We start from the raw sequence: 24,413 nt of genomic DNA on the forward strand, positions 1-24,413 counted from the left end.
ACTCACCTGGCTGGCAGAATGTGGCCATGGTAGTTTGCTGAGGGTGGCCCACAGCAGGCAAGTGATACTGTTTGTTCTCATAGCTAATGGTGGCTGTTGATAGTCTGTAGTCAAAACTTCCTGCAAAAGGGTTTCCACAGAAGAGACACAGAGAGCAGGGAGAAAGTGTGAGGTGTGACCTCACTTGTTCCACACATGGGCAGGGGGTTTAGGTGTTTGGGTTCTGTGCCTAGAACAGCAGGGTGCTAGATTTTGGCTGACAGGGGATTTGGGCTGTTGGTTGATCAGGGATTACATGGAGGCAAGGATGAAAGCACAGAGGCAAGGAAGCCTTGGGAGGGGGCAGAAGTGTGGGAGGGTGGGTATGGAGGGAGAAGTTGAAGGCTTTGGAGAAGCAAGGGCAAGAGGGGGAGGGAGGAAGGAGACAGAGCCAAACTGTGAAGCTTAGCTAACAAGGTGGCCTGTGGTGTCACGTACTGACCCAAGCAGGGACAACCTGTGGGAGGCAGAAGCTGGAGGGGTGGGGGTGGACCTGTGGTGCCTTAGCAATTCCAAATAGAAATGCGGCAGCCAGATCTGTGGCCCAGAGCTCCAAGGTGTCACCACATCCGAAGTGGCATCATCCACACCCGAAGGGCCCAACAAGGACAAGCTCATCGCTAATCACCTCTACAAACAAGGACAGGAGCAAGAGGAGAGTGAAGGCATGTCCTGGACTGTCTGCTAGTACGAACTGCCCACATCACTCTTCCACTCAACACCATCCATGTTTTCAGGGAAGGCCAGGTGCTGGTCAGAGAAAGGTGGGCTGATACCTGGTAGAAGGGAGCGGTGGTGGGTGTGGGGGTGGGCTCCAGGGGTCCGCTGCCATAGTCAAAGTCCTGGATGGAGCAGGACTGATACCCACCATACCCTGCTGGGCTGCTGGACCTGGGTGGCTGGGTGGCTGTGGGGGGAAATGGCAGGGTCACAGTGGGGCACATTCCAGGCACGGACTGGGCAGTGACGCAGTCTCCAGCAGCAGGGAGGGGAAAAGCCATGGGAGGCTGAGTGCTAGAACCATAACAAACACAAAAGCCCAGCTGCATTAGAAGGAGCTCCATGTAGAACTTAAGTTGAGCACATAAACCACAGCAGACCCTGTCAGCTGCTTCAGATGCTTACATTCATACCTTCTGTAGCTACTAACACCTGACCTTGCTGAGACGTTTCGATGAGCACAGGCACAGTTCTGAATGCTCTTCATGAACAAACACAATATCCTGACAACCTGTGAGATAGGAACCATTGTTGCCCCCGTTTTATGGAAGAGAAATTTGAGGCAAAGTAAGTGGCAAAGTCAGGACTGAACCACCCAAAGACTTCTCAGCTCAACCAAGTGGGTGGTAGTCTTTTTTTTTCAACATCAAGATTCTGCAACAAAAATGTAACTTTAATGATTTTTTTAAACCAAAGAATAAGTGGATCCATCCAATTATTAAAATACAGAAGATTGGTTACCACTAAACTAAAAACTTTACTGACGAGAACCAGCTTTTATTGATGGCTTGCTCTGTGGGAAGCACAACTCTGAGGCTTTGTCTATATCACCTCATTCATGCCTTACCACCTGTAGAGGAGGTGCCAGTGCCATCCATCTGTCCATCTGTCCGTCCTCATTGTCTAGCTAAGAAAACTCTGAGGATCAGTGACACATGTCAAGTACTTGATTCGCAGATCTATGTGACCCCAATGCCTCACACCCTGCTAAGTATCAGTTACCAGTAAATAGTCCTCGAATTTAAAAACACATTTGTTGGGAAGGATATCATTGTAGACTTTAGCCAAATACCAATAAGGGCCCTGGCTGGTTGGCTCAGTAGATAGAGCATCAGTCTGGTGTATGGACGTCCCAGGTTCGATTCCTGGTCAGGGCATACAAGAGAAGCAACCATCTGCTTCTCTCTCCTTCCCTCTCCCCCCACTCTCCCCGTTCTCCTCCTGCAGTCAGTGACTCAATTGGTTCTAGCGTTGGCCTCAGTTGCTGAGGACAGCTCCACTGGTCTGAGCATCTATCTCAAGCACTAAAAATAGCTCAGTTGACTTAAGCATCTGCTGCAGACGGGGTTGCCAAGTGGATCCTGGTCAGGGCACTTGTGGGAGTCTGTCTCACTATCTCCCCTCCTCTTACTTAAAAAAAAAAATGATAAGGATCACATAAAAATTTTGAAACATATCCCTCTTGGATAAGAATACTGTATGTGTTTAACAACTGTATGTGTTTAATATTTTATAATGTTAAAATATTTAGACATACAGTATATAGCAGTGGTTACCGGTCACAACCCCTGGGCCGCGGACTGATAACGGTCCGTGGGCCATTTGGTACTGGTCTGCAGAGAAAAAATAAATAACTTATATTATTTCCATTTTATTTATATTTAAGTCTGAACGATGTTTTATTTTTTAAAAATGACCAGATTCCCTCTGTTACATCCGTCTAAGACTCACTCTTGACGCTTGTCTCGGTCACGTGATACATTTATCCGTCCCACCCTAAAGGCCGGTCCGTGAAAATATTTTCTGACATTAAACCAGTCCGTGGCCCAAAAAAGGTTGGGGACCACTGGTATATAGGGTGCTATTTGTACTTTTGTCCTGAACCTTCTAAACTTAAAGACAGATTTGTTTGTACCACAATTCATTCACCTACTTTCCTAATGGTAGACATTTATATATTAGTTATCTATTGCTGAGTTAAAAATTATCCCCAATGATATGGCTTCAAACAATATTAATCATTTATCATCTTCAGTTTCTGTACACCAGGAATCTGAGAGTGACTTGGCTGGGCTCTGCCTCGGGGTCTTGATGAGGCTACAATCAAGCTGTCGGATGGGCTCCATCATCTGAAATCTCAACTGGGGTGGTGGGATGTGCCTCCAAGATGGTCCACCCCAAGCATAATCACACCATGTAGGAGTTGTCCTTGTTATGACCCAGCTTCAGACATCACATGGCGTAACTTCTGCCACATTCCATTAGAAGTTACAGTCGTTCCTCGCCACATTGAGGTTCACTTTTCATGGTCTCACTGTATCATGGATTTTTTTTTTTTTTTTGCAGAGAGTCAGAGAGAGGGACAGATAGGAAGAGAGAGAGATGAGAAACATCAATTCTTTGTTGCAGTTCCTTAATTGCTCATTGATTGATTTCTCATATGTGCCTTGACCCAGGGGGCTACAGCAGACCGAGTGACCCCTTGCTTGAGCCAGAGACCTTGGGCTCAAGCTGGTGAGCCTTGCTCAAACCCGATGAGCCCGCACTCAAGCTGGTGACCTCGGGGTCTCGAACCTGGGTCCTCTGCATCCCAGTCCGACACTCTATCCACTGCACCACCGCCTGGCCAGGCTGTATCGTGGATTTTTAAATTGTATATATCTAAACGTGGATTTTTCACTGTACCACAGGATTTTGTGGTATATAGGTATTTTAATGTTTATTATTTTAATTATTTTTGCAGTAAAATAAGCTGTAATGCTCTTCTTGTCTGTGCAGTTCATTCATCTCATTGTCATCACCTTCATCGTTATCAGTACTGCACAGCTAATTCATCTTCATATTCAAGTTGTAGTATATTCACTGGTGAGTATCCATATATAATAGAATTTTATATGTTGTTAAAATTAAGTAGGTTTAAGAGTATAGAAAGTGTTTAATAGCATAGGAATTGTTTATAAGAGTGTGGGAAAGGTAAATAACAGTGTGGGGAGTTTATAAAGCCTTAAAATATATAAAAATAATAAAATAAATATAAGGTCCCTACTTTGTGGATTTTCGCCTATTGCGGGGAATTCTGGAACCTAAACCCACGGTAGACAAGGGACCACTGTAATCACTAACTCTAACCCATACTCAAGGGGAGAGAATTCAGCCCCACCTTTTGAAGGGTGGTGCATCACAGAATTTATGGACTTATTTTTAAACCACACATTATTTCCAGTTTTCTGCTGTTAAAGTAATGCTTCAAGGCATGTTCTATGTGAGTGCTATATATGCCTTCTTGTGCAGCTTCCCCTCATGGCTTCTTGTCCAGCCGGAGTCCCACACCACCTACTCCAAGTAGGCATAGCCAAGAGGAATGAGACAAGCTGGCTGGCTTAGATCCATCAGGATTTACCCTGGAGCTGGGGCCACCCTCTCCTGAGTCACAGGGAGAGACGTGGATCCAACACAAACTAGCAAGGGAAGGGATGGACATTGGGAGGACATGAAAGCCCATGCTACTGAAGCTACCAGAAAGCTCAACAAGGGGGTCTGATCTGCCCAAGCTGCAAGGGCAGGGACGCTCAGTCCAAGTGTAAGCACAGACCTGGAGCTTTCCGGACTGAGACCTGCTGCTGCTGCTGCGTAAGCCACCAGAACTGCAGTGATGCTGAGCAGCTAGCTCTGCAGAGGCTACTTTCCATCCTGGCTTCCTTGCATGCTGATGGCCTCCACCTCCCAGTAGGGTATTCCCGCCTGTTCCTGAAACCCCAGCCTGCAAAGCAGTGCCAACTGAGGGCACAGAGGCAAGTGTCTCTTGAGGTGGAGGGGTGTCTCATCTTTCAGCCAACAAGGGCTCTGAGGAAGTAGAGACAACCTGTGGAGGTTTCTCCACCCTGCTCTCATGGTGAGCTGACTCATGTCAAAAGCATTGTCTTCCCCTGGAGAGGGGCCCCACATAAGGAAACCAGTAGAGGTGAATGGTTGTTGACCTTGTTCCACACCAGGAAGAACATGTATATATGGTCTATTTAGTCTAGTGCCAGGTTTCTTGATCTAGGATGTGTGGGGCCATCCTGGGCACTGCGGGATGTTAAGCATCAGTGGCCTCTAACCACTCAATGCTAGCAGCACTCCAGTCATGACAACCACAGATGTCCTTACTGTCCATATGAGAATTGCTGTTCTAGGACAAACTATGTTCTAGGGCACCACTTGGGCAGCATCATAGGCTGGTTTATGCCTGGTCCAGATCCTAATCCGAAAGGATCACAAGGACACTAAGTTGTCTCTGACCGCACGTTTGCAAGTGTAAATATAAAAGGACGTTTTCATCGTGTGCGACCCTAGGTGGTGGTGTTATACACACCGAAGTTCGAACAACACCAAGTTAGATTAAAGGGAGGAATGAAAGGAAAGTTTATGTGCAGCTGGCTAGGCATCCAAGCCATTATGACTTGATGTAATTCAGAGGGTGCGGTGGAAGATATCGGGTGTTCTATGTGCCTGAGGGTGAGGGCCACTGTTTTTTTTTTGTTGTTTGTTTGTTTGTTTGTTTAGGGCATAGAGAACAAGTTTATTTGGTGAACGCTGAGGGCAAATATCATTCAAGAGATACAAGTTGGGAAAAGTGCCATGGCAAAAGAAGCCTTCGGGGCTACATGCACTGTCTCTCGGGGAAGGCACAGGGAAATGGGCACGCTGAGAATGTCTTTTAGCACCATGCAGACGAGTGCTTCATAGTTCATACAACCATAGCAGTCCTTGTGTCCGCCCTGAACAGCATCTCCACTTCTTCCTCTGTCATGGCCTCACCCAGTATGATGAGAACATGCCAGGTCTCAGCACCCCTGACAGTGGCACTCCCTTCCTTGTCAAACACCCAAAGGCCTTTGACATACTCCTTATATGCCCTGGTCCTTGTCTTTGGCTGGTCTGCAGCATGGGCAGGAAGTGCTCAAACTCCCAACACCTTCACATCCATCTCATCATTCTTGGTGTTCCCCAGGACTTTGAGCACCTTGGCATTGCTGGGGTTCTGACCTAGGGCTCTCACCACACCCTCACATTGGCTGTATGGAATCTTGCCTTCTCCTGTTTGATCTAACAACTGGAAGGCCTCCTTGAACTCTGCAGTCTGGTCCTCAGTGAAGTCATACATCTTAATGCTCAGCTCTTCCAAAACTTCCTGTGGCAATGACCTCCATCAGTGTTGTTAAGAAACAACACAGCTGTGGGCAGACTGGTTAGCTGTGAGGAGTATAGGGTCATTGTCAACATCAGCTTTCAGTTCAATGTGGGATTGTGAAACGCCCTTGACCTCACCATAGGTTACCCCCTCTCCCATCTGTGGGAGTAGAGCACCTCTCCAGTGCAAACAGTTGAGACACTGGAAGAGGGACAGGAGAGACCAAGATATGCCACCTGGAGGGAGGGAGGGTAGATGTGCTAACAGCCCAGCAGGTAACTGGAGGACCCCTGTACCTGAGGCTAGGAGGGTGACTGGAATTCCAGAGTGGGGGCTCAAACTGGGCCTGCAGAAGGAACTGGCACAGACACTGAAATGGGAGAAAGGCGCAAGGCTGACAGGGAAACTGTCCCGTGTGTTCAAGAACAGAGGATGTGTGGGGTAAGAAAAGACTGGAGGGTGGGCTTGGTGCTCTCAGATGCTACAAAGAATCTAGGTTTTATCTAGTAAGCAACGGGAGTCACCAAGGGGACCCTTGTCAAAATCTAACCTGTTTCAGGATGATAAGGTGGTACTATGGACTAAATTGTGCCTGCCCCCATTTATTGAAGCCCTTATTCTCAATGTATTTGAAGATGCGCCATTAGAGAGGTATAGGTAAATGAAGTCACGTCTAACCTGTGGTGGCGCAATGGATACAGTGTTGACTTGGAATGCTGAGATCACTGGTTCAAAATCCTGGGCTTGCCAGGTCAAAACACATATGGGAAGTAACGAGTTGATGCTTCCTGCTCCTCCCCCTTCTCTCTCTTTCTCTCTCTCTTCTCTAAAAAATGAATAAAATCTCTTTAAAATTGAGGTCATAAGTATGAGTGTCGCCTGACCTGTGGTGGTGCAGTGGATAAAGCGTTGACCTGGAAATGCTGAGGTTGCTGGTTCGAAACCCTGGGCTTGCCTGGTCAAGGCACATATGGGAGTTGATGCTTCCAGCTCCTCCCCCCTTCTCTCTCTCTGTCTCTCTCCTTGCTCTCGCTCTCTGTCTCTCTCCCTCTCTCTCCTCTCTAAAAAAATGAATAAATTAAAAAAATAATAATAAAATAAGTATGAGTGTCTTAATAAGACAGGCATCTTATTACAAGAAAAACCAAGGGTGTGCACACAGTAGGTCACATGAGGACATAGGGAGGAGACCAATCTGTAAACCAAGGAGAGAGGCCTTAAGAGAAACCAACCCTGCCAGAACCTTGATCTTGGACTTTCATCCTCCAGAACTGGGAGGTATAAATTTGTTGTTTAAGCCACCCAGTCTGTGATATTTTGTCATGGAGACCTGTGCTGACCAATACAAGCAATGATAGCTGTTAGGAGAAACTGAGGGCAAGCACCGTAGAAGACATGAGACACTCGGGGCCTCGTTCAGAGTGGTGGAAATGGGAAGAGAATACATGAGACTTCATATCACCTGCTGAGTCTGGTACAGCTGGTTCTCAGCAATCTGGGGCTTTGCAGAGCAGTCAAGTATAGTGAATGTTTGATGACAATGACAAAAGTGGTTGTTGTGACTTAAAATGGGAACATTTGTCCCACCTTATCGTAATTGCTTATAACCCCACAAAGCCACCAACACACAGCTGTTTGTGGTCTGGGAGGATAGTGTCACATTTTTATTTAGTTAAGCAAGCTCAGCGTGGAAGTAGAGTGGGAGTGTCCCTCAAATTGGGGTAGTACATGTAGTGTGGGTCTCATACCCATTCTCAGGAAAGCTTGGCATGGAGGAGCCCAGATCGAGCTTCTGAGGAAGGGATAAAGAAATGGTTTTAAAACACGGCTCAGCAAAATATGGCCACATACTTTGTCTTCTCTAGCTGTGTCCTTGCCTGGCTTACAAAAGAGATCTCTGGAGTCTCTTTAATAAGGGCACTGACCACATTCTTGGGGGCTCCACCTTCATGATCTAACCACCTCACAAGGTTCTACCTCTTAATACAGGGGTCGGGAACCTATGGCTCGTGAGCCAGATGTGGCTCTTTTGATGGCTGCATCTGGCTCGCAGACAAATCTTTAACTAAAAAATAATAATGTTAAAAATATAAAATATTCTCATGTATTACAATCCATTCATTTCCTATGGTTCATGTTCATGGTTGCAGGTGGCTGGAGCCAATCACAGCTGTCTCCGGGACACCACCAAATTTTTATTGGATAATGCGTAACGTACACGGGTTGTTGTATGGCTCTCACAGAATTACATTTTAAAATATGTGGCATTTATGGCTCAGCCAAAAAGGTTCCTGACCCCTGTCTTAATATCATTGTATTGGGTTCAGATTTCAATATATAAATTTGGGATGTGTGTGTGTGTACACAAACTTTCAGTCTATGGCAGCATCACTTCTGCTGAAGTCTATTGGCCAAGGCAAGGTACAAAGGCCAATTCACGGGCCAAAGAAATAGATGCCATTTTTAGATTGGAGCTACAAGGTCTCAGTCGAAAGGGTATGTAAATAAGTAGTGAAGAATGGAGACTTCTGGAAACCAATCTACCAGATCCTGGTTTTTGGAGCTGAGCTAGCTAAAACACAGCTCACAGGAAAGACTTTCCACAGGCATCAAAACACATGATTGTCAAAACCTAGATGATCTAGAGCAGGGGTTTTCACCTGGGATGGTTCTGCACCCCAGGGGACACTGGGCAGTGTCTGGGGACATCTGTGGTGACATTAGGTAGGAGTACCCCTGGCACTGAGAGGGTGGGGGCTAGGAATGCTGCACAATACCCCACAGTGCCCAGAATGGGCCCACTACAGGCAGTTATGTGGTCCTGAGGTTGGCAGTGTTGCTGCTGAGAAACTCAGATCTACAAGGACAAGGTTGGATCCCTGAGGCTGAGGATCTGGGATTAGAGTGTAGCATATGGAGGGAAAAGCAGCCAAGTCAGCAGCAGAGGCTGTTGCTCCACCCAGGCTCTCTGCCCCTGGTCTTAAGAGAGTGCACTATACCCCTTCTCAGACCCCTCATGGTGGGAGGTCACTGGTCACCTTGCCTTTTCTTTCTTTTTTGTGACAGAGAAACAGAAAGAGGAACAGATAGAGACAGACAGACAGGAAGGGAGATGAGAAGCATCAAATCTTCGTTGTGGCACCTTAGTTGTTAATTGAGTGCTTTCTCATATGTGCCTTGACCGGGGCTACAGTGGAGTGAGTGACCCCTTGCTCAAGCCAGCAACCTTGGGCTTCAAGCCAGCGACCTTTAAGCACAAGCCAGCGACTATGAGGTCATGTCTATGATCCCCTGCTCAAGCCAGCAGCCCCTCGCTCAAACCGGCAACCCTGCCCTCAAGTCGGCGATCTTGGGGTTTCGAACCTGGGTCCTCCATGTCCCAGTCTGCTGCTCTGTCCACTGTGCCACTGCCTGGTCGGTCCTTTTCTCAATTTTTAATAGCCTTTTTCTGAGTCCTTTTAAGAGTCAGATGAAAGGTGTGACTCTCCCTGACCTCTGATTTCTAGACAGTTTGCCTTTAATCACCTGGGGCTTCAGAGGCTCCAGGTTAAGAATCCCCACTGGAATGGCAGGATCAAAAAGAAATCATTGAGGTTAAATGGCAAATTTTATGTGCCCTGGCCTTGTGTGATCAGACATGTTCTTTTCTCTCAGGACATAATACATTCTTCAATGGCATTAACTTCTCCATGTTGTCACTTAGACTGCTCTACAGATTAAAATACCGTGGGTATGAGACATTTCCTTAGGGCAAAAGATGGAAAAAAGCTGAGGTTGTGAGCATTCTGCATGAAGACTGACAAGAGTTCGCAGAGGTCTGAAGCTTAGGAACTGGGTGGAGAGCTGCAGCCCAGGGGGATGCTCGCGGAGTCTGGAGTCAGACCACCTGGCTTCCAATCCCAGGTCTGCTCACTGTAGGGCCTTGGGGAAGTCACTGATTCTTTCCTAATCACCTGTAAAATAGGAACACCTACCTCTTGGGATGTTGTGGTAACTAAACAAGAACTGAAGTGTTACAGGTACTCACACATGGCAGCTTACAATGCAGTCCAAGGTTGCCAGATCTTCTCATTTTAAGTAATTCTAGAAATCAGGGTTTTTGTAAAATCTCCCAATTTTTAAATGCTTGCAATTAATTCAAATAAAGCAATAATAAAAAAAAACGAGAAAAAAAAAAACCCAACAGCACAGGCCAAAGAAAGCTGGTGTGAGAAGCAAACATGATCTGCAGGTACCCATTTCAAGCTGTGACTCAGATTGAGTAGTTGGGAGTGGTGGTCAAGAAAATCAAATCAGAAATTTACCTTTTCTTTTTCTTAAGCGAGAATTGGGGAGGCAGAGAGACAGACTCCTGCATGCGGCCCGACCAGGGACCCACCCAGCAAGCCGCCTGTAGGGTGATGCTCTGTCCATCTGGAGCAGTTGCTCTATAACTGAGCCATTTTAGCACCTGAGGCGAGGCCATGGGAGCCATCCTCACTCAGCACCCAGGGCCAACTTGCTCAAAACATTCAAGCCATGGCTGCAGGAGAAGAAGTGAGAGAGGGAGGGAAAAGAGAGAGAGAAAAGGGGGAAGGGTGGAGAAGTAGATGGTCCTCCTACATGCCTTGACCAGAAATCGAACCCAGGACATCCACACACGGAGTTTACACTTTACTGCTGAGCCAACTGGCTAGGGCCACAAATTTCCTCTTTTATTATTATTTTTTTTTGGTAGCAGAGATAGAGAAAGACAAAGAGAGGGACAAACAGGAAGGGAGATGAGAAGTATCAATTCTTCATTGTGGCACCTTAGTTGTTCATTGACTGCTTTCTCATATGTGCCTTGACCAGGGGGCTACAGCAGACCGAGTGACCCCCTTGCTCAAGCCAGTGACCTTAGGCTCAGGCTGATAAGCCTTGCTCAAACCAGATGAGCCCGTGCTCAAGCTGGCAACCTCGGGGTTTCAAACCTGGGTCCTCTGCATCCCAGTCTGAGGCTCTATCCACTGCGCCACCGCCTGGTCAGACCACAAATATCCTCTTAAAAAATTTTTTAAATTAATTTTAGAGAGAGAGATGAAGGGAGAGTGAGAAACATCAATCTGTTGTTCCACTTATTTATACATTCATTGGTTGATTCTTCTATGTACCCTGATGGGGGATCAAACCTGCAACCTTGGCATATCAGGACAACGCTGTAACCAATTGAGCTATCTGGCCACGGCCAGCGATTTACTCTTGGTAAAGCCTCCCCTTAAGCACTGAGCTCTTCAGTTACGTGTCACCTCTCCTCCTAACATTCCCCCAGGTGGTATAAACTAAGTTAGACTGAGATTAAATCTGAGTGCAGTTAAAAATTTCAACAGTGAACATCAGCTATCTTGAATGCTGAGAGAAAAACTCCGCTCCAGCATCCTGATCTTAGCTCAGTTTTCCAGACTACTCACAGGGTGAAGTAACATTCACAGCTAGGATGGTGCAGCCCTGGCCGGTTGGCTCAGCGGTAGAGCGTCGGCCTGGCATGCGGGGAACCCGGGTTCGATTCCCGGCCAGGGCACACAGGAGAAGCGCCCATTTGCTTCTCCACCCCCCCCCCTTCCTCTCTGTCTCTCTCTTTCCCTCCTGCAGCCAAGGCTCCATTGGAGCAAAAGATGGCCCGGGCACTGGGGATGGCTACTTGGCCTCTGTCCCAGGCGCTAGAGTGGCTCTGGTCTCGGCAGAGCGACGCCCCGGAGGGGCAGAGCGTTACCCCTGGTGGGCATGCCGGGTGGATCCCGGTCGGGCGCATGCGGGAGTCTGTCTGACTGTCTCTCCCCGTTTCCAGCTTCAGAAAAAAAAACAAAAAAACAAAAAAAACCCAAACAGCTAGGATGGTGCTTTGTGAAGTGTGATACCCACTACTAGATATGGTCACTATAGATAATCATCAGGGAGATGTTTTCAAATCTTATTTTATCAGCAGTAAAATCACTTTTAATTACTTTATGTGTACACACAAACATACACACATACATACACAGCTAGCCATTATTTCATTTTATGCTCTGGTTCAGTGTTTATAGTCAAAATATTTACGTATTATACATTTATACTCCTAACAATTCTGAATTTGATTGTTTGTTTTACAGGGACAGAGAGAAAGTCAGAGAGAGGGATAGATAGGGACAGACAGACAGGAATGGAGAGATGAGAAACATCAATCATCAGTTTTTTGTTGCGACATCTTAGTTGGTCATTGATTGCTTTCTCATATGTACCTTGACCATGGGCCTTCAGCAGACCGAGTAACCCCTTGCTCGAGCCAGCGACCTTGAGTCCAAGCTGGTGAGCTTTTTGCTCAAGCCAGATGAGCCCGTGCTCAAGCTGGCGACCTCGGGGTCTTGAACCTGGGTCTTCCGCATCCCAGTCCGACGCTCTATCCACTGCACCACAGCTTGGTCAGGCCTGACTTTTTTTAACAGCAGAATTTTATTTTTCAAAGATTTTATTGCCCTGGCTGGATAGCTCAGTTGGTTAGAGCATCATCCCAAAGTGCAGAGGTTGCTGGTTCAATCTCCAGTCAGGGTACATACAGGAATACCTTGATGTTCCTGTCTCTCTCTCTCCCCCTTCCTCTCTCCCTGAAATAAATTTAAAAAAATTTTTTTTAAGATTTTATTTATTGATTGTACAGCAAGAGGAGGAAAGGGAAGCAAACATCAACTCATAGTTGTTTCACTTTAGTTGTTCATTGCTTGCTTGTTCTACGTTGCCTTGACCAGGTAAGACCAGGGTTTCGATCTAGCAACCTCAGTGTTCCAGGTCGATGTTCTATCCACTGCACCACCACAGTCCAGGCCAGAATTTAATTTTTTTTAACCATGAAAGCCTGTGTGTATTCTCCATGTGAATTGCCCATTTCAGATCCAGAGAGCCCAGAAAATACCCCGATATACTGGAAAGGGGTTCGACGAACTGAATCCTTGAGCTCTTGAGAAGATGACAGGATTTTATTCCCCCAGCACCCATATGCAACCTTCTTTAAAATATAGTTAGGAGCCTCCAGCTCCAAATCAGGGACACCTGGCTCCTTAGGACAGAGCCACTGGGCTGCTTGGTGTTCCTGAGGCATGGATTCCAGAGACTGGTGACAAAACTTTCCTGATACTTGAGGGTGAGCCCGATTCCATTTAGCAGTGAAACTCCTAGAATTTTCTTCCATCTTTTTGAACAGAAATATGGGACCCATAAAAAGGATGGCCACATGGTTAGCCCCGCTGGTCAGGTGCTTAAGAACTCTGTCTTGATGATATCATGCTGGTTAAACTAAAGAGAAAGCATTAAGTGCATGCCCTCCTAGAAGCAGTGAAAGAATTTCTAACCAGGAACAATATGGCCTCTTACTGCTGTGAATCTCAGTCAACTGATGAAAAGCCAATGTTCAGGAATAGCAAGGGGTCATCTGTGGTTCCAGTCCTCTCCTGCTCCTTTAAGAGGCAAAAAACCCTCCATAGCCACATGTACACTGGTCTAACATGTGTCTCACTGTTATCAACAGAGGGAGGCAGAACTGGACAGCCAATCTGAGGTTCTCATGAGCAAGTATAACAGACATTGAACCACCAACCGTTGATCCAACCAATGACATTCAAAAGTAAAAAGAAGCCACTGGCTTCTTTCCAATATATGTTATAGCTCATTCTGCGTTTGGAGAGTAAACCTCAGTCAATAAAACTGACTTTCTGAAATACAAAATGCTACAGAATCAAAGCAAGTCTCAATTTTTGGTCAACAGTGTCAGATGAGGAACTTGGGAAACATTAAAAAGGCAAATAGGCCCTGGCCAGTTGGCTCAATGGTAGAACGTTGGCCCGGTGTGTGGAAGTCTGGGTTCAATTCCAGGCCAGGGCACACAAGAGAAGTGCCCATCTATTTTTCCACCCTTCCCCCTCTCCTTTCTCTCTCTTCTCCTCCCGCAGCCAAGGCTCCACTGCAGCAAAGTTGGCCCGGGCACTGAGGATGGCTCTATGGCCTCTGCCTCAGACACTAGAATGGCTCTGGTTGCAATGGAACAATGCCCCAAATGGGAAGAGCATCACCCCCCGGTGGACTTGCCAGGTGGATCACAGTCGGGCACACGCAGAAGTCTGTCTCTCTGCCTCCCCAATTCTCACTTCAGAAAAATACAAAAAAAAAAAAAGGTAAATGGACAGTGATATACCATAAATGCAACTTACCTTTAGGAGGAAAAAAACCTGCCAATGCAAAATATCTACCAAAAAAAAGTCCAGTTCCCCAAAATATTTATAAATGAAGTTTCCAGATAAAAGAAACCCACAACCTTAAATTGAACATATAATACAAGTATAACAGAAAAGAATAGGGAGATAATTTCTGGCATATACCTTGGTAGAAGGGACAGAACCAGAAAACAATTTCCAACCAATTAGATCTTGAGTGGTGCCAAAACCTTTTCCTACCAAGATTCTAAATACTCTGAGTAAACAGCACACTTCAAATTTAAGGCGTCACAGTCATAGAAAAAGACATACAAAAAATAAATAAAATAAAAAAGAAATAGCCTGACCTGTGGTGGCGCAGTGGATAAAGCGTCAACCTGGAACACTGAAACCCTGGGCTTGCCTGGTCAAGGCACATATGGGAGTTGGTGCTTCCTGCTCCTCCCCCCTTCTGTCTCTCTCTCCTCTCTAAAAATGAATAAAAAAAAAATTCTAAAGAAAAGAAACAAAAACTCTCTAATTCGTCAGAGCTCCCAAATTTTGTTCTGAACTAGGCAGCAATACTTGGCTTTCATGATTAAACTGTCTTAGTGATGAAAACAAAACTGGTATTAACAGAAAAAAAACAAACAAACACAGAACCACCTTAATGAACTAAAACCAGTCAAAATGGAGGACTCCTCAGACTAGTTGGAATATATACTATACGATACCTTTTAATTATCAAATGTATCTATAATATTTTCTGCACTATCCTTTCATGATTTAAGTTTAAAAACATTAAGCAGAGCCATTCAACCCATAGTCTGAATTTGGTGCTGGTATTTAAAACTTGGAGAATTTCACATAGAAAGAGGGCTATGAGTTCTTTGGGGAAATGGGAAGACTCCCCACTCTGGATTTGGTCCTGTGTGTAATGAGAAGTGGATGCGTGTGGGGGAGGGGTACAAGCTCTTTCTTGGTTCTCCCCCAACCTCAAACATTCTCTACCATCATAGACTTGATTCATCTATGTACACGTCTGGCCCTTACAGGGCCATCTGCAATCCCTAATGCTTCCCAAATTTTCAATTTACTAATATAAGATAAAAAGAGAATGAATACAGGTTAACAAATGCGCTTTCCACACATTTTCCTTATTTTTCCAAGACTACTCAATGGCTCAATGTTATTTATCCAGATCAATGGTCTTTGTCCCCTTAACTCTTAAACCACACAAAAGAACACCCATTACACTCATGTGAAAAAATAATTTTTTAAATTCATTTTTAGAGAGAGGAGAGAAAGAGGTGGGGCAGAGTAGGAAGCATCAACTCCCATATGTGCCTTGACCAGGCAAGCCCAGGGTTTCAAACCCGCAACCTCAGCATTTCCAGGTCAACGCTTTATCCGCTGCGCCACCAGAGGTCAGGCGGTGAAAAAATAATTTTAAAAAATCATTTGAAATTGCTTTTAAATTTGATGTATTTGCCCTGATAATTCTAAATATACATGTTGGTAGATCCAGACAAAAGAAAAATATAGGCCCTGGCTGGGTGGATCAGTGGATAGAGCATCATCCTGGCATGCCAAGGTCATGGGTTTAATTCCTGGTTAGGGTATATTAGAGAAGCAATCAATGAGTGCACAACTAAATGGAACAACAAGTTAATACTTCTCTCTCTCTTCCTTTCCCCCCTCTCTTCCTCTCTCCCTGTTTCTCTCTCTCTCAAATAAATAAAAAAATTAAAAATTAAATAACAAAACTATTAAAAATTCAAAAGCAGGATATGCTGGGGGTGGGGGGGAATCTCCTCTATTAGGAATTTATTTAAAGTTGATGAGTTGGGCTCTGGCCAGTTGGCTCAGCAGTAGAGTGTCGGCCCAGCATGAGGAAGTCCCGGGTTCAATTCCTGGTCAGGACACATAAGAGAAGTGACCATTTGCTTCTCTACCCCTCCCCCTTCGCCTTGTCTCTCCCTTTTTATCCTTCTCTTCTCTTCCCACAGCCACAGCTCAAGAGGTTTGAGCAAGTTGGCCCTGGGTGCTGAGGATGGCTCCCTGGCCTCGTTTCAGGTGCTGAAATTGCTCAGTTGCCAAGCAACAGAGCAGCGGCCCCAGGTGGGCAGAACATCACCTGGTAGGGGGCTTGCTGGGTGGATCCTGGTCAGGGTGCATATGGAAGTCTTTCTCTCAGCCTCCCTGCCTCTCTTACTTATAAAAAATAAAGTTGATGAGTTGACTCTTGGTTCTAAAACAGAAAAAAATGAAAATTCAAACACTTCAGACATTTGAAATGTACCAAATATATTTTTAATAGGATCAAAGGATAACACAGTTCTGTCATCTGAAAGGCTTTCCTTAAAATATACTTAAGCCAAGTTTTCACTGGCAGTCAAAAGCTGCCACTCAAAGTTACCTGGTAGGAAATTCCCTCAATCAAGCTCTTATTTAAGTTTCCCTAAGATGTGCCTTTATAAACAACTGTAGGCCCTGGCTAGGTAGCTCAGTTGGTTAGAGCATCATCCCATACGCCAAGGTTGTAGGTTTGATCGCCAGTCTGGACACATTCAAGAGATAACCAAAGAATGCACGAATAGGTGGAATATCAGGTAGATGTTTCTCTCTCTCCTTTCCTCTCTATATAAATCAATCAACAAAGGTTCTAGCTGGTTGGCTCAACAGCAGAGTGTTGGCCCGGCGTGTGAAAGTCCCAGGTTCGATTCCAGGTCAGGGCACACAGGAGAGGTACCCATCTGCTTCTCCACCCTTCCCCCTCTCCTTTCTCTCTATCTCTCTCTTCCCCTCCTGCAGCCAAGGTTCCACTGGAGCAAAGTTGGCCTGGGTGCTGAGGATGGCTCCACGGCCTCCACCTCAGGTGCTAGAATGACTCCAGTCGCAACAGAGCAATGCCCCAGATGAGCAGAGCATCACCCCCTAGTGGGCATGCTGGGTGGATCCTGGTCAGGTGCATGTGGGAATCTGTCTCTCTGCTCCCCGCTTCTCACTTCAGAAAAATACAAATAACAAACAAACAAAAATCAATCAACAGGTTTTTTTTAAAATTTAAGATATAGCCTTAAAAAAAAAAAAATCCTGCAATCACATTCTAACAGGAAAGCTTATATGCCTTGCAATTCCAGAATCAAATTCCTGTCAGTCCCACGGGAATAAATGGGAGGTGCTGCTTAGGTGCTTACTCATCAGGACTGCCTCAGACTCAGCCAGAGGTTCCCACAGGCCCAACCTTCCTGGATTTCTAACGTAATGCTGCTTTTGGGTGAGGTGGTAGTACTCCCTTTAGAGATGTGTACCCTAGCCCCTAGACTCGGACATTTTTTTCCCAGCAGACTGTGCTCCTTGCACCTAAACTCAGGGGACAGATGGACTTTGGCATGTAAGGTTCACTCTGGAAGGGCTTGGAGATCTGGGATGGGGGAGGCAATGGAGGCTGGCCTAGGTATACCAGGACTGTTCTAAACCTTATTGTAACCATACCTGATAGCGCAGGGGGCTCCCACTCAGGGGTGCTAACAGGCGCTCTTCCATCTGCCAGTACTCCCATGGTTGGTGTGGGCTCTAGTACCTTTCCCCAGCTATCCATTGCTTCTGGGGGAAGTTTCTGATTTATGGATTACAATGTAAGAAACATTCCTATCCAGAGCTATGATTATCAATTTTCAAAGCCAAGAAAATCTACTCAAAAGTCCTCTAAGAAACAAATTTGTCTTTGCTTTGGCAATTCATGAAACAAGCTATGTAAATACTACTGTCCAAACACTACCAAAAAGTTGGTACTCCAAACTTTGTTATCTAATCAGTTTTTTCATGGCACATAATATGAGAAATGTGTCCTTTAAAAGCAGATAAAGGTTCCAAGCAAGTCATTTCCCCCAAAAGAGAATGTCTAGTTTAGTGGTTTTCAACCACCGGTCTACATCAGGGTGGTTAACTCTTTCACAGATTGGCAAGAAATTTATAATCTTCAGACATCAGGATGGTTAGCTCTTTGTGGATTGGCGGTTGAAAACTACTGATCTAATTAACTTAATATTCAGATAACAGATTATCTTGTTTAAAGGTTTTGTGAGACTAAAATTTATTTTGCTATGATTCCCACATTTTTTGTTTGTTTTTCTTCTTTTTCCAAGTGAGAGAAGGGGAGACAGTGAGACAAACTTCCCCATGCACCTGGACCACCTGGGCTGCTACTCTGCCCATTTTGGGTCATGCTTGCAACTGAGCCATCTTCAGCACTGAGCTTGAGCGATGAGCTTGAACCAAGAGCCATGGCTGCCGGAGGGGAAAAGGGAGAGAAAGGGAGAGAAAGAGAGAGAGAGAGAGAGAGAGAGAGAAGGGGGAGGGGGGAAATGGAGAAACAGATGGTCCCTCCTTCTGTGTGCCCTGAGGGACATCCACATTCCACATGGTAGGCCCACACAGCAACCGCTCAGGGCCCCCACCTTTTAGTTATAGTTTAATTTTTTCTTAAACAATAACACGTACTGTATTTCCCCATATATAAGACGTTCCCGTGTACAAGATGAACCTTATTTTGGGGGCCCAAAATTTGAAAAAAAAATGTATTACATAAAGTTATTAATCTCAAGTTTTATTCATTATAAAATTCATACAACTCCTTATCACCTTCAAAACTCCCATCCTTTAGCTTGTCCTCATCTGTGTCTGATGATGAATCCATCTTCAGCAAAAACAAGCGTGAAAACGTGGGAAATGCAAGTAAAAAAACTACAACCACTGTATAAGACACACTCAGTTTTTAGACCCCAAATTTTTCGAAAAAAGGTGCATCATATACATGGGGAAATAGGGTATGCTCCTGGACAATTCTACAAAGATTAATTTGATACTCAGTAAATGGTAGTTTCACATACTTAGTTACATGTTTGTATACTGTATCACCTAAGTTATCAGAATAGACAAAAGCTGCACTACAATGTGTAAGTACAGTAAATCAAATAAATATCAAAGACATAAAGCCCAGCAATTATGAACATACATTGTTTTTATTGTGCTTCCAAGATACCGCATTTTACAAGTTGAAGCTATGTGGCAACCTTGCACCAAGCAAGTCTATCTGTTGCCATTTTAGCATTTTTTAATAAAGTTAAAAAATTTTTTAATTGATTTTTAGAGGGAGAGGAAAGGAGAAAGAGAGAGAGAGAGAAACAGATCTGTTGTTCCACTTATTTATGCAACCTTAGGGTATTAGGACAACACTCTAATCAACTGAACTACCCAGCCAAGGCTCTTTCTCTTTTTCTTTCTCCAGGGCATTCTTCAGTCAGAACTGGGAAATCACTTTAATACTATGTTTTTTCTATTAAGATCACTTTTCAGAGGAGAAATTGAGCATTTTCACCATAAATTAGGTACAGGCATACCTTGGAGAGACTGGATTTGATTCCACACTGCTACAATAAAGCAAATAGTGCAATAAAGTGAGTCACATGAATTTTTTGGTTTTCCAGTGTATATAAAAGTTATGTTTATACTACTGTAATCAATTAAGTGTGTAATAGCATTGTGTCTAAAAACAATGTACATGTCTTAATTTAAAATACTTTATTGCTGTCCTGGCTGGGTAGCTAAGTTGGTCAGAGCGTCATTTCAATACATCAAGGTTGCAGGTTCCATCCCCAAACAGGGCACATACAACAATCAACCAATGAATGCATAAACAAGTGGTGTTTCTCTTTCTCGCTCTCTAAAATCAATTAGAAAAAATGGAGCCCTGGTGGATAGCTTGGTTGGTCAAAATATCATCCTAAAGCCCAGAGGTTGCTGTTCGATCTCGTCAAGGCACATACAGGAATACATTGATGTTCCTGTCTCTCTCTCTCTCTCCCCTTCCTCCTTGCTAAAATCAATAAATAAAAATTAGAAGAAAAAAAGAGAAAGAAAAGCGAGCAAGCAGGCAGAAGGATAAAGTGTTTCTAAAAATACAGTCTCAAAGCCCAGAAGACTAGTGGAGTCCTACTCCTTTGAGCATTGGTAATCAGAATCCCACCGAGGATGGAAACAAGGCGGGATAAAATAAAAACCTAACACTCTGGTCCACGAAAAAGCAGACTATACATTCTGTCCCTCCTAGAAAATCCGTTACTAGACAAATGCTACACCTTAGAGACCACACTCTGTACAGAAAACATTAGGAGCATTTCTTTTTTTCTTTTTTTTTCTTTTTTCTTCATTAAGAGCATTTCTAATCTCCAAATCCTTGTTTTCAAGCCCTGGACTGTTATCACAGGAAAGAACATGGCAGTATCACCATGGGGTTGAGGGGTTGGCACTAACTTTCCACTAGTCTCATCTATTTGCAACATGCTGAAAGAGTATGAACACATGCAGCAAAGGCCCCTAGTGCTGCAGACATTTATCTCTCAGCTGCCTTAGGGGCAGCTGGAATACCTGTTTGGCTCCTCAGGGTGTATGAGCCACTTGCCCAAGAGGTTCTGACAGTTGACCAGTTGGAAACTAATACAACGGTAATAAATAAAAATGATAAGGAGGGGGCACTTTCTCCTAGAGATGCCAGCCCTGCACCCCTGCCTGACCTTGGTATTGACTGTGGAAGGAGTAAGACAGCAGAAATGCTTCAAGAATTGGGTGTGTGGGGGTGGGTGGGGGTAGTTTGTACATTTATTTGAAGTGTAAGATATCCATGTGTCTCCACCCACAGAACCCTTCTTCCCTTGGCTGTTTCCCATGCTTGCCTGCCACCCCCCCCCACATCTCTCTAGGTCCCGCCCCCTACCCCCAAACGCCTGGGTCCTCGTCCTTTACTAGATCTTAAATATCCAAACACCTACTCCATTGAATTTCCAAGTCCAAGTCCTGCTACCCCTCCTGTCCCAACTGCACCTCTCCTAACTGTTCTCCCTCCCCTAGAAGCCCCAGGTACCACTCTCCTATTGGGTCTCAGGACTTCCCCCATATCAAGTCCACCTTCCCGTTCTCAAGTCTCTACCCAACACCCAAATCAGGTTCAAATCCCCTCCCGGTCTCTGCCTCTGCTTCTGATAGCCTCCCAGGTCTCTGTGTTCTCTCATGCCCCCGACCCCGACCTTCAAGGGTCAGTACCCCACAAACCCCTACTTGGCCAAGCACCCTCCCAGGTAGGTCTTTCCTCCCAATCAGGGATCAGGACACCAACTCCACGCCTCTCCTCCCGCCAATGTATCTGCCCCCACCCCTGCAGTGCGAGGGACCCCCCGCCCCAGCGCAGCTAAGTGTTTATCTCCACGATAGGCCCACGCCCCTTCCCCGGCCACAGGAGCCCCTCAGCTCTCCCCTTCAGAGACAAAGCTCGGGGCTAAGGCCTCCTTGGCTCCGCGGCCATTGTAGCCGTAGCAGGCACCTAGCCCGCGTCCCTCCCGGTTCCGACCAAGACGCCAAACCATGGGTACTCGCAGCGCGGTTTCCCCGGGGCTCGGCAGCGCGGAAACCGTTACCTGTACTGCGGGCCGGCACCCTGTGAGAAGCCGTAATAACCCCCCGCCGCCATCTTAGCGTCTCCACAGACAGCTAGCCAAGCCAGAGGTACGAAGAAAGAGGTGGTGCCTCCGGCACGTGACGTCGCCTGGGCCGCGTGTGTCTCGCGCCGGGCCTAGCGCCCCCCCCCCCAGGCCCCGCCCCCCGCGCGAGGGTCGAGCCTTCTCGCTTCCTAGTCCGAGTCTGGGGAGTTGATTCTGCCTCGGGCCCCTCCCTTGATTCCGAGCCTTGCCTTCCCTTAGAATGCTCCGCACCCTAGGACTCGGACTCAGACTCGAACTCCGCTCCGCGCCGAGGCCCCGTCCCATACGGAGAGACCCCCGCATCCTGCTCCACCTTCGAAATCTTTGCTTGAGCCCAGTTTTGTGCCCCAGACCTGGGCCCTTAGCCAAAGCACCGCCTTCCGTTTAACCACCAGAGTGCGGAGAGTTTGAGCCCAAGCCCTGCCCCTTCTCGGAGCCCCGTGTATCCTTTAACCACACAGCTTTGGGGTATCTCAGCCTCGCACCCCACTCTTGGCCTCGCTTCCCAAACCTCGCCCTGGATGCGAGCCTGTAAGTGGTTTTACTTTTCGTCTTACTGGGTTTGGGAGCCCTGTTGACCATTTCTGGCTGGGTGGATATGGCCATATTGATCCAGCCAACTCCTGCTTGTCCTTTCAGCACCCCCCTGGGTGCCAGCCTTTTTCTGTAAGGGCCCACTCAGAACCTACATTTCGATGGCTCTAAATTAGTGGTTTTCAACCAGAGTGACCTGTCCCCAGGGGATATTGGGTGGTAGCTGGGGACACTTGTGGTTGTCCTGACTAAGGCATGGAGGGGGTGGAGGTGCTGTTTAACATCCCCCAGTGTTTACAGTGTTCCTCTACTACAGAAAATGAACCAGCATCAAATGTCACTAGTGCCCATGTGGAGAAACCTACTCTAAGTGTAATAAATTTTGATATTTCTTGACCCACCTATTACAGGTGTGGACCCTGAGAAAGAAGATGCCTACTAAGAAGGGCTCCTGGTGGCTAACTGGACTCAAATTTAAAAAGCAAACAAACAGAACCTAGCAGTCATTTCTACACAGGGGCCTCTCCTACAAACTACTTCAAGGAGAGGCCTGCACTGAACTACCTGCCTCTGCATTGCACTAGCTGCCTACCTACACTGTTTTTCTGTCATCTGAACCAGCCCTTATCAAGGAGTTTCTGGATTCCTTTTATGACCAATAGGATCGAGGCTTTCCCTATCCAATCAGAGCTTTGCAGCTCTGGCCAACCAGAGTGACTCTGTTCTGACCAATCCGAACAGTGCCTTTCCGACCAAACTGTGAGGATTTGGAGTCTTCATTTGCATGAAGGCAGACCAATCAAGGACCAGGAGACGGACTTCTGTCTATATAAGTCAGTTTCCCATTGGTTAAAAAACCGCATTTTTCCTTTCTAACAGTGGTGTTCTGGAGAAGCTGAAACACTAAAGATGTCTTATGGGGCAGAGCTTCTTAGTCAGAGAGAGTCCTGGCTTAGAGTTGTCTCAGAGCTGTGGTGTTTTTACAGCCATGCTGTATCACAGTTGAGCTGTTTTGCACTGAATAGAGTTTCCTTCTTCACTGCACCCCAATTGAGGGATCCTGTTGCTATAGAATTGGCTACAACCATTGGTTGACAGGGGCCAGGCAATTTTGAGCAATGCAGCAGTGAGCAAAACTGACATGGTACCAGTCCTCAGGAATTTAGAATCAGGGAAGCAGGTCATAACCAAATTATTAATTATAAGTATGGTATATTTTTGCTTAATAGCTTTATTGGGGTATAATTTATATACCCTACCATTCACCCATTTCAGGTGTGCAATTCAGTGTGTTTTAGTACCTTCACAGAGTTGTGCAACCATCACCACTAATTACAGAATGTGTTTATCACCCCAAGAAGAAACCCTATACCAGGGGTCGGGAACCTATGGCTCGCGAGCCAGGTCTGGTTCTTTTGATGGCTGCATCTGGCTTGCAGACAAATCTTTAATAAAAAAATAATGTTAAAAATATAAAACACCCTGGCCGGTTGGCTCAGCGGTAGAGCGTCAGCCTGGCGTGCGGGGGACCCAGGTTTGATTCCCGGCCAGGGCACATAGGAGAAGCGCCCATTTGCTTCTCCACCCCCCCCCCTTCCTCTCTGTCTCTCTCTTCCCCTCCCGCAGCCAAGGTTCCATTGGAGCAAAGATGGCCCGGGCGCTGGGGATGGCTCCTTGGCCTCTGCCCCAGGCGCTAGAGTGGCTCTGGTCGCGGCAGAGCGACGCCCCGGAGGGGCAGAGCATCACCCCCTGGTGGGCAGAGTGTTGCCCCTGGTGGGCGTGCCGGGTGGATCCCAGTGGGGCGCATGCGGGAGTCTATCTGACTGTCTCTCCCTGTTTCCAGCTTCAGAAAAATACAAAAAAAAAAAAAAAAAAAAAAAAAAAATATATATATATATATATATATATATATATATATATATATATATATAAACATTCTCATGTATTACAATCCATTCATTTCCTACCGCTCATGTTCATGGTTGCGGGTGGCTGGAGCCAATCACAGCTGTCCTCTGAGACAACACCAAATTTTTATTGGATAATGCCTAACGTACACGGGTCGTTGTATGGCTCTCACGGAATTACATTTTAAAATATGTGATGTTCATGGCTCTCTCAGCCAAAAAGTTTCCCAACCCCTTCCCTATACCCATTAGCAGACTCCCAAACCTCTTCCCCTGACAATCACTAGTTTGCTTTCTGTCTCTATGGATTTGCCTATTCTAG

The 24,413-nt window shown here is 46.0% G+C and overlaps 1 protein-coding gene and 1 pseudogene across 1 annotated transcript in view; both read right to left on the minus strand.

Moving 5' to 3' along the window:
* ZFR2 (zinc finger RNA binding protein 2) overlaps positions 1-21,640 on the minus strand; it is a 73,018-nt gene extending 51,378 nt beyond the window's left edge. Inside the window, exons 1-5 of the mRNA XM_066360198.1 lie at positions 21,588-21,640; positions 6,229-6,302; positions 816-946; positions 478-496; positions 7-120 (exon numbers count right to left, since the gene is read on the minus strand). Of these exons, the coding sequence (XP_066216295.1) occupies positions 7-120; positions 478-496; positions 816-946; positions 6,229-6,302; positions 21,588-21,640 (391 nt within the window). The remainder of the gene's footprint in view (positions 1-6; positions 121-477; positions 497-815; positions 947-6,228; positions 6,303-21,587) is intronic.
* Positions 5,352-5,905, minus strand: LOC136389755 (myosin light polypeptide 6-like; annotated as a pseudogene).
* Positions 21,641-24,413: the final 2,773 nt, after the last annotated feature.

This window comes from Saccopteryx leptura, chromosome 1 (genome assembly GCF_036850995.1).
Source record: "Saccopteryx leptura isolate mSacLep1 chromosome 1, mSacLep1_pri_phased_curated, whole genome shotgun sequence".
Lineage (NCBI taxonomy): Eukaryota > Metazoa > Chordata > Mammalia > Chiroptera > Emballonuridae > Saccopteryx > Saccopteryx leptura.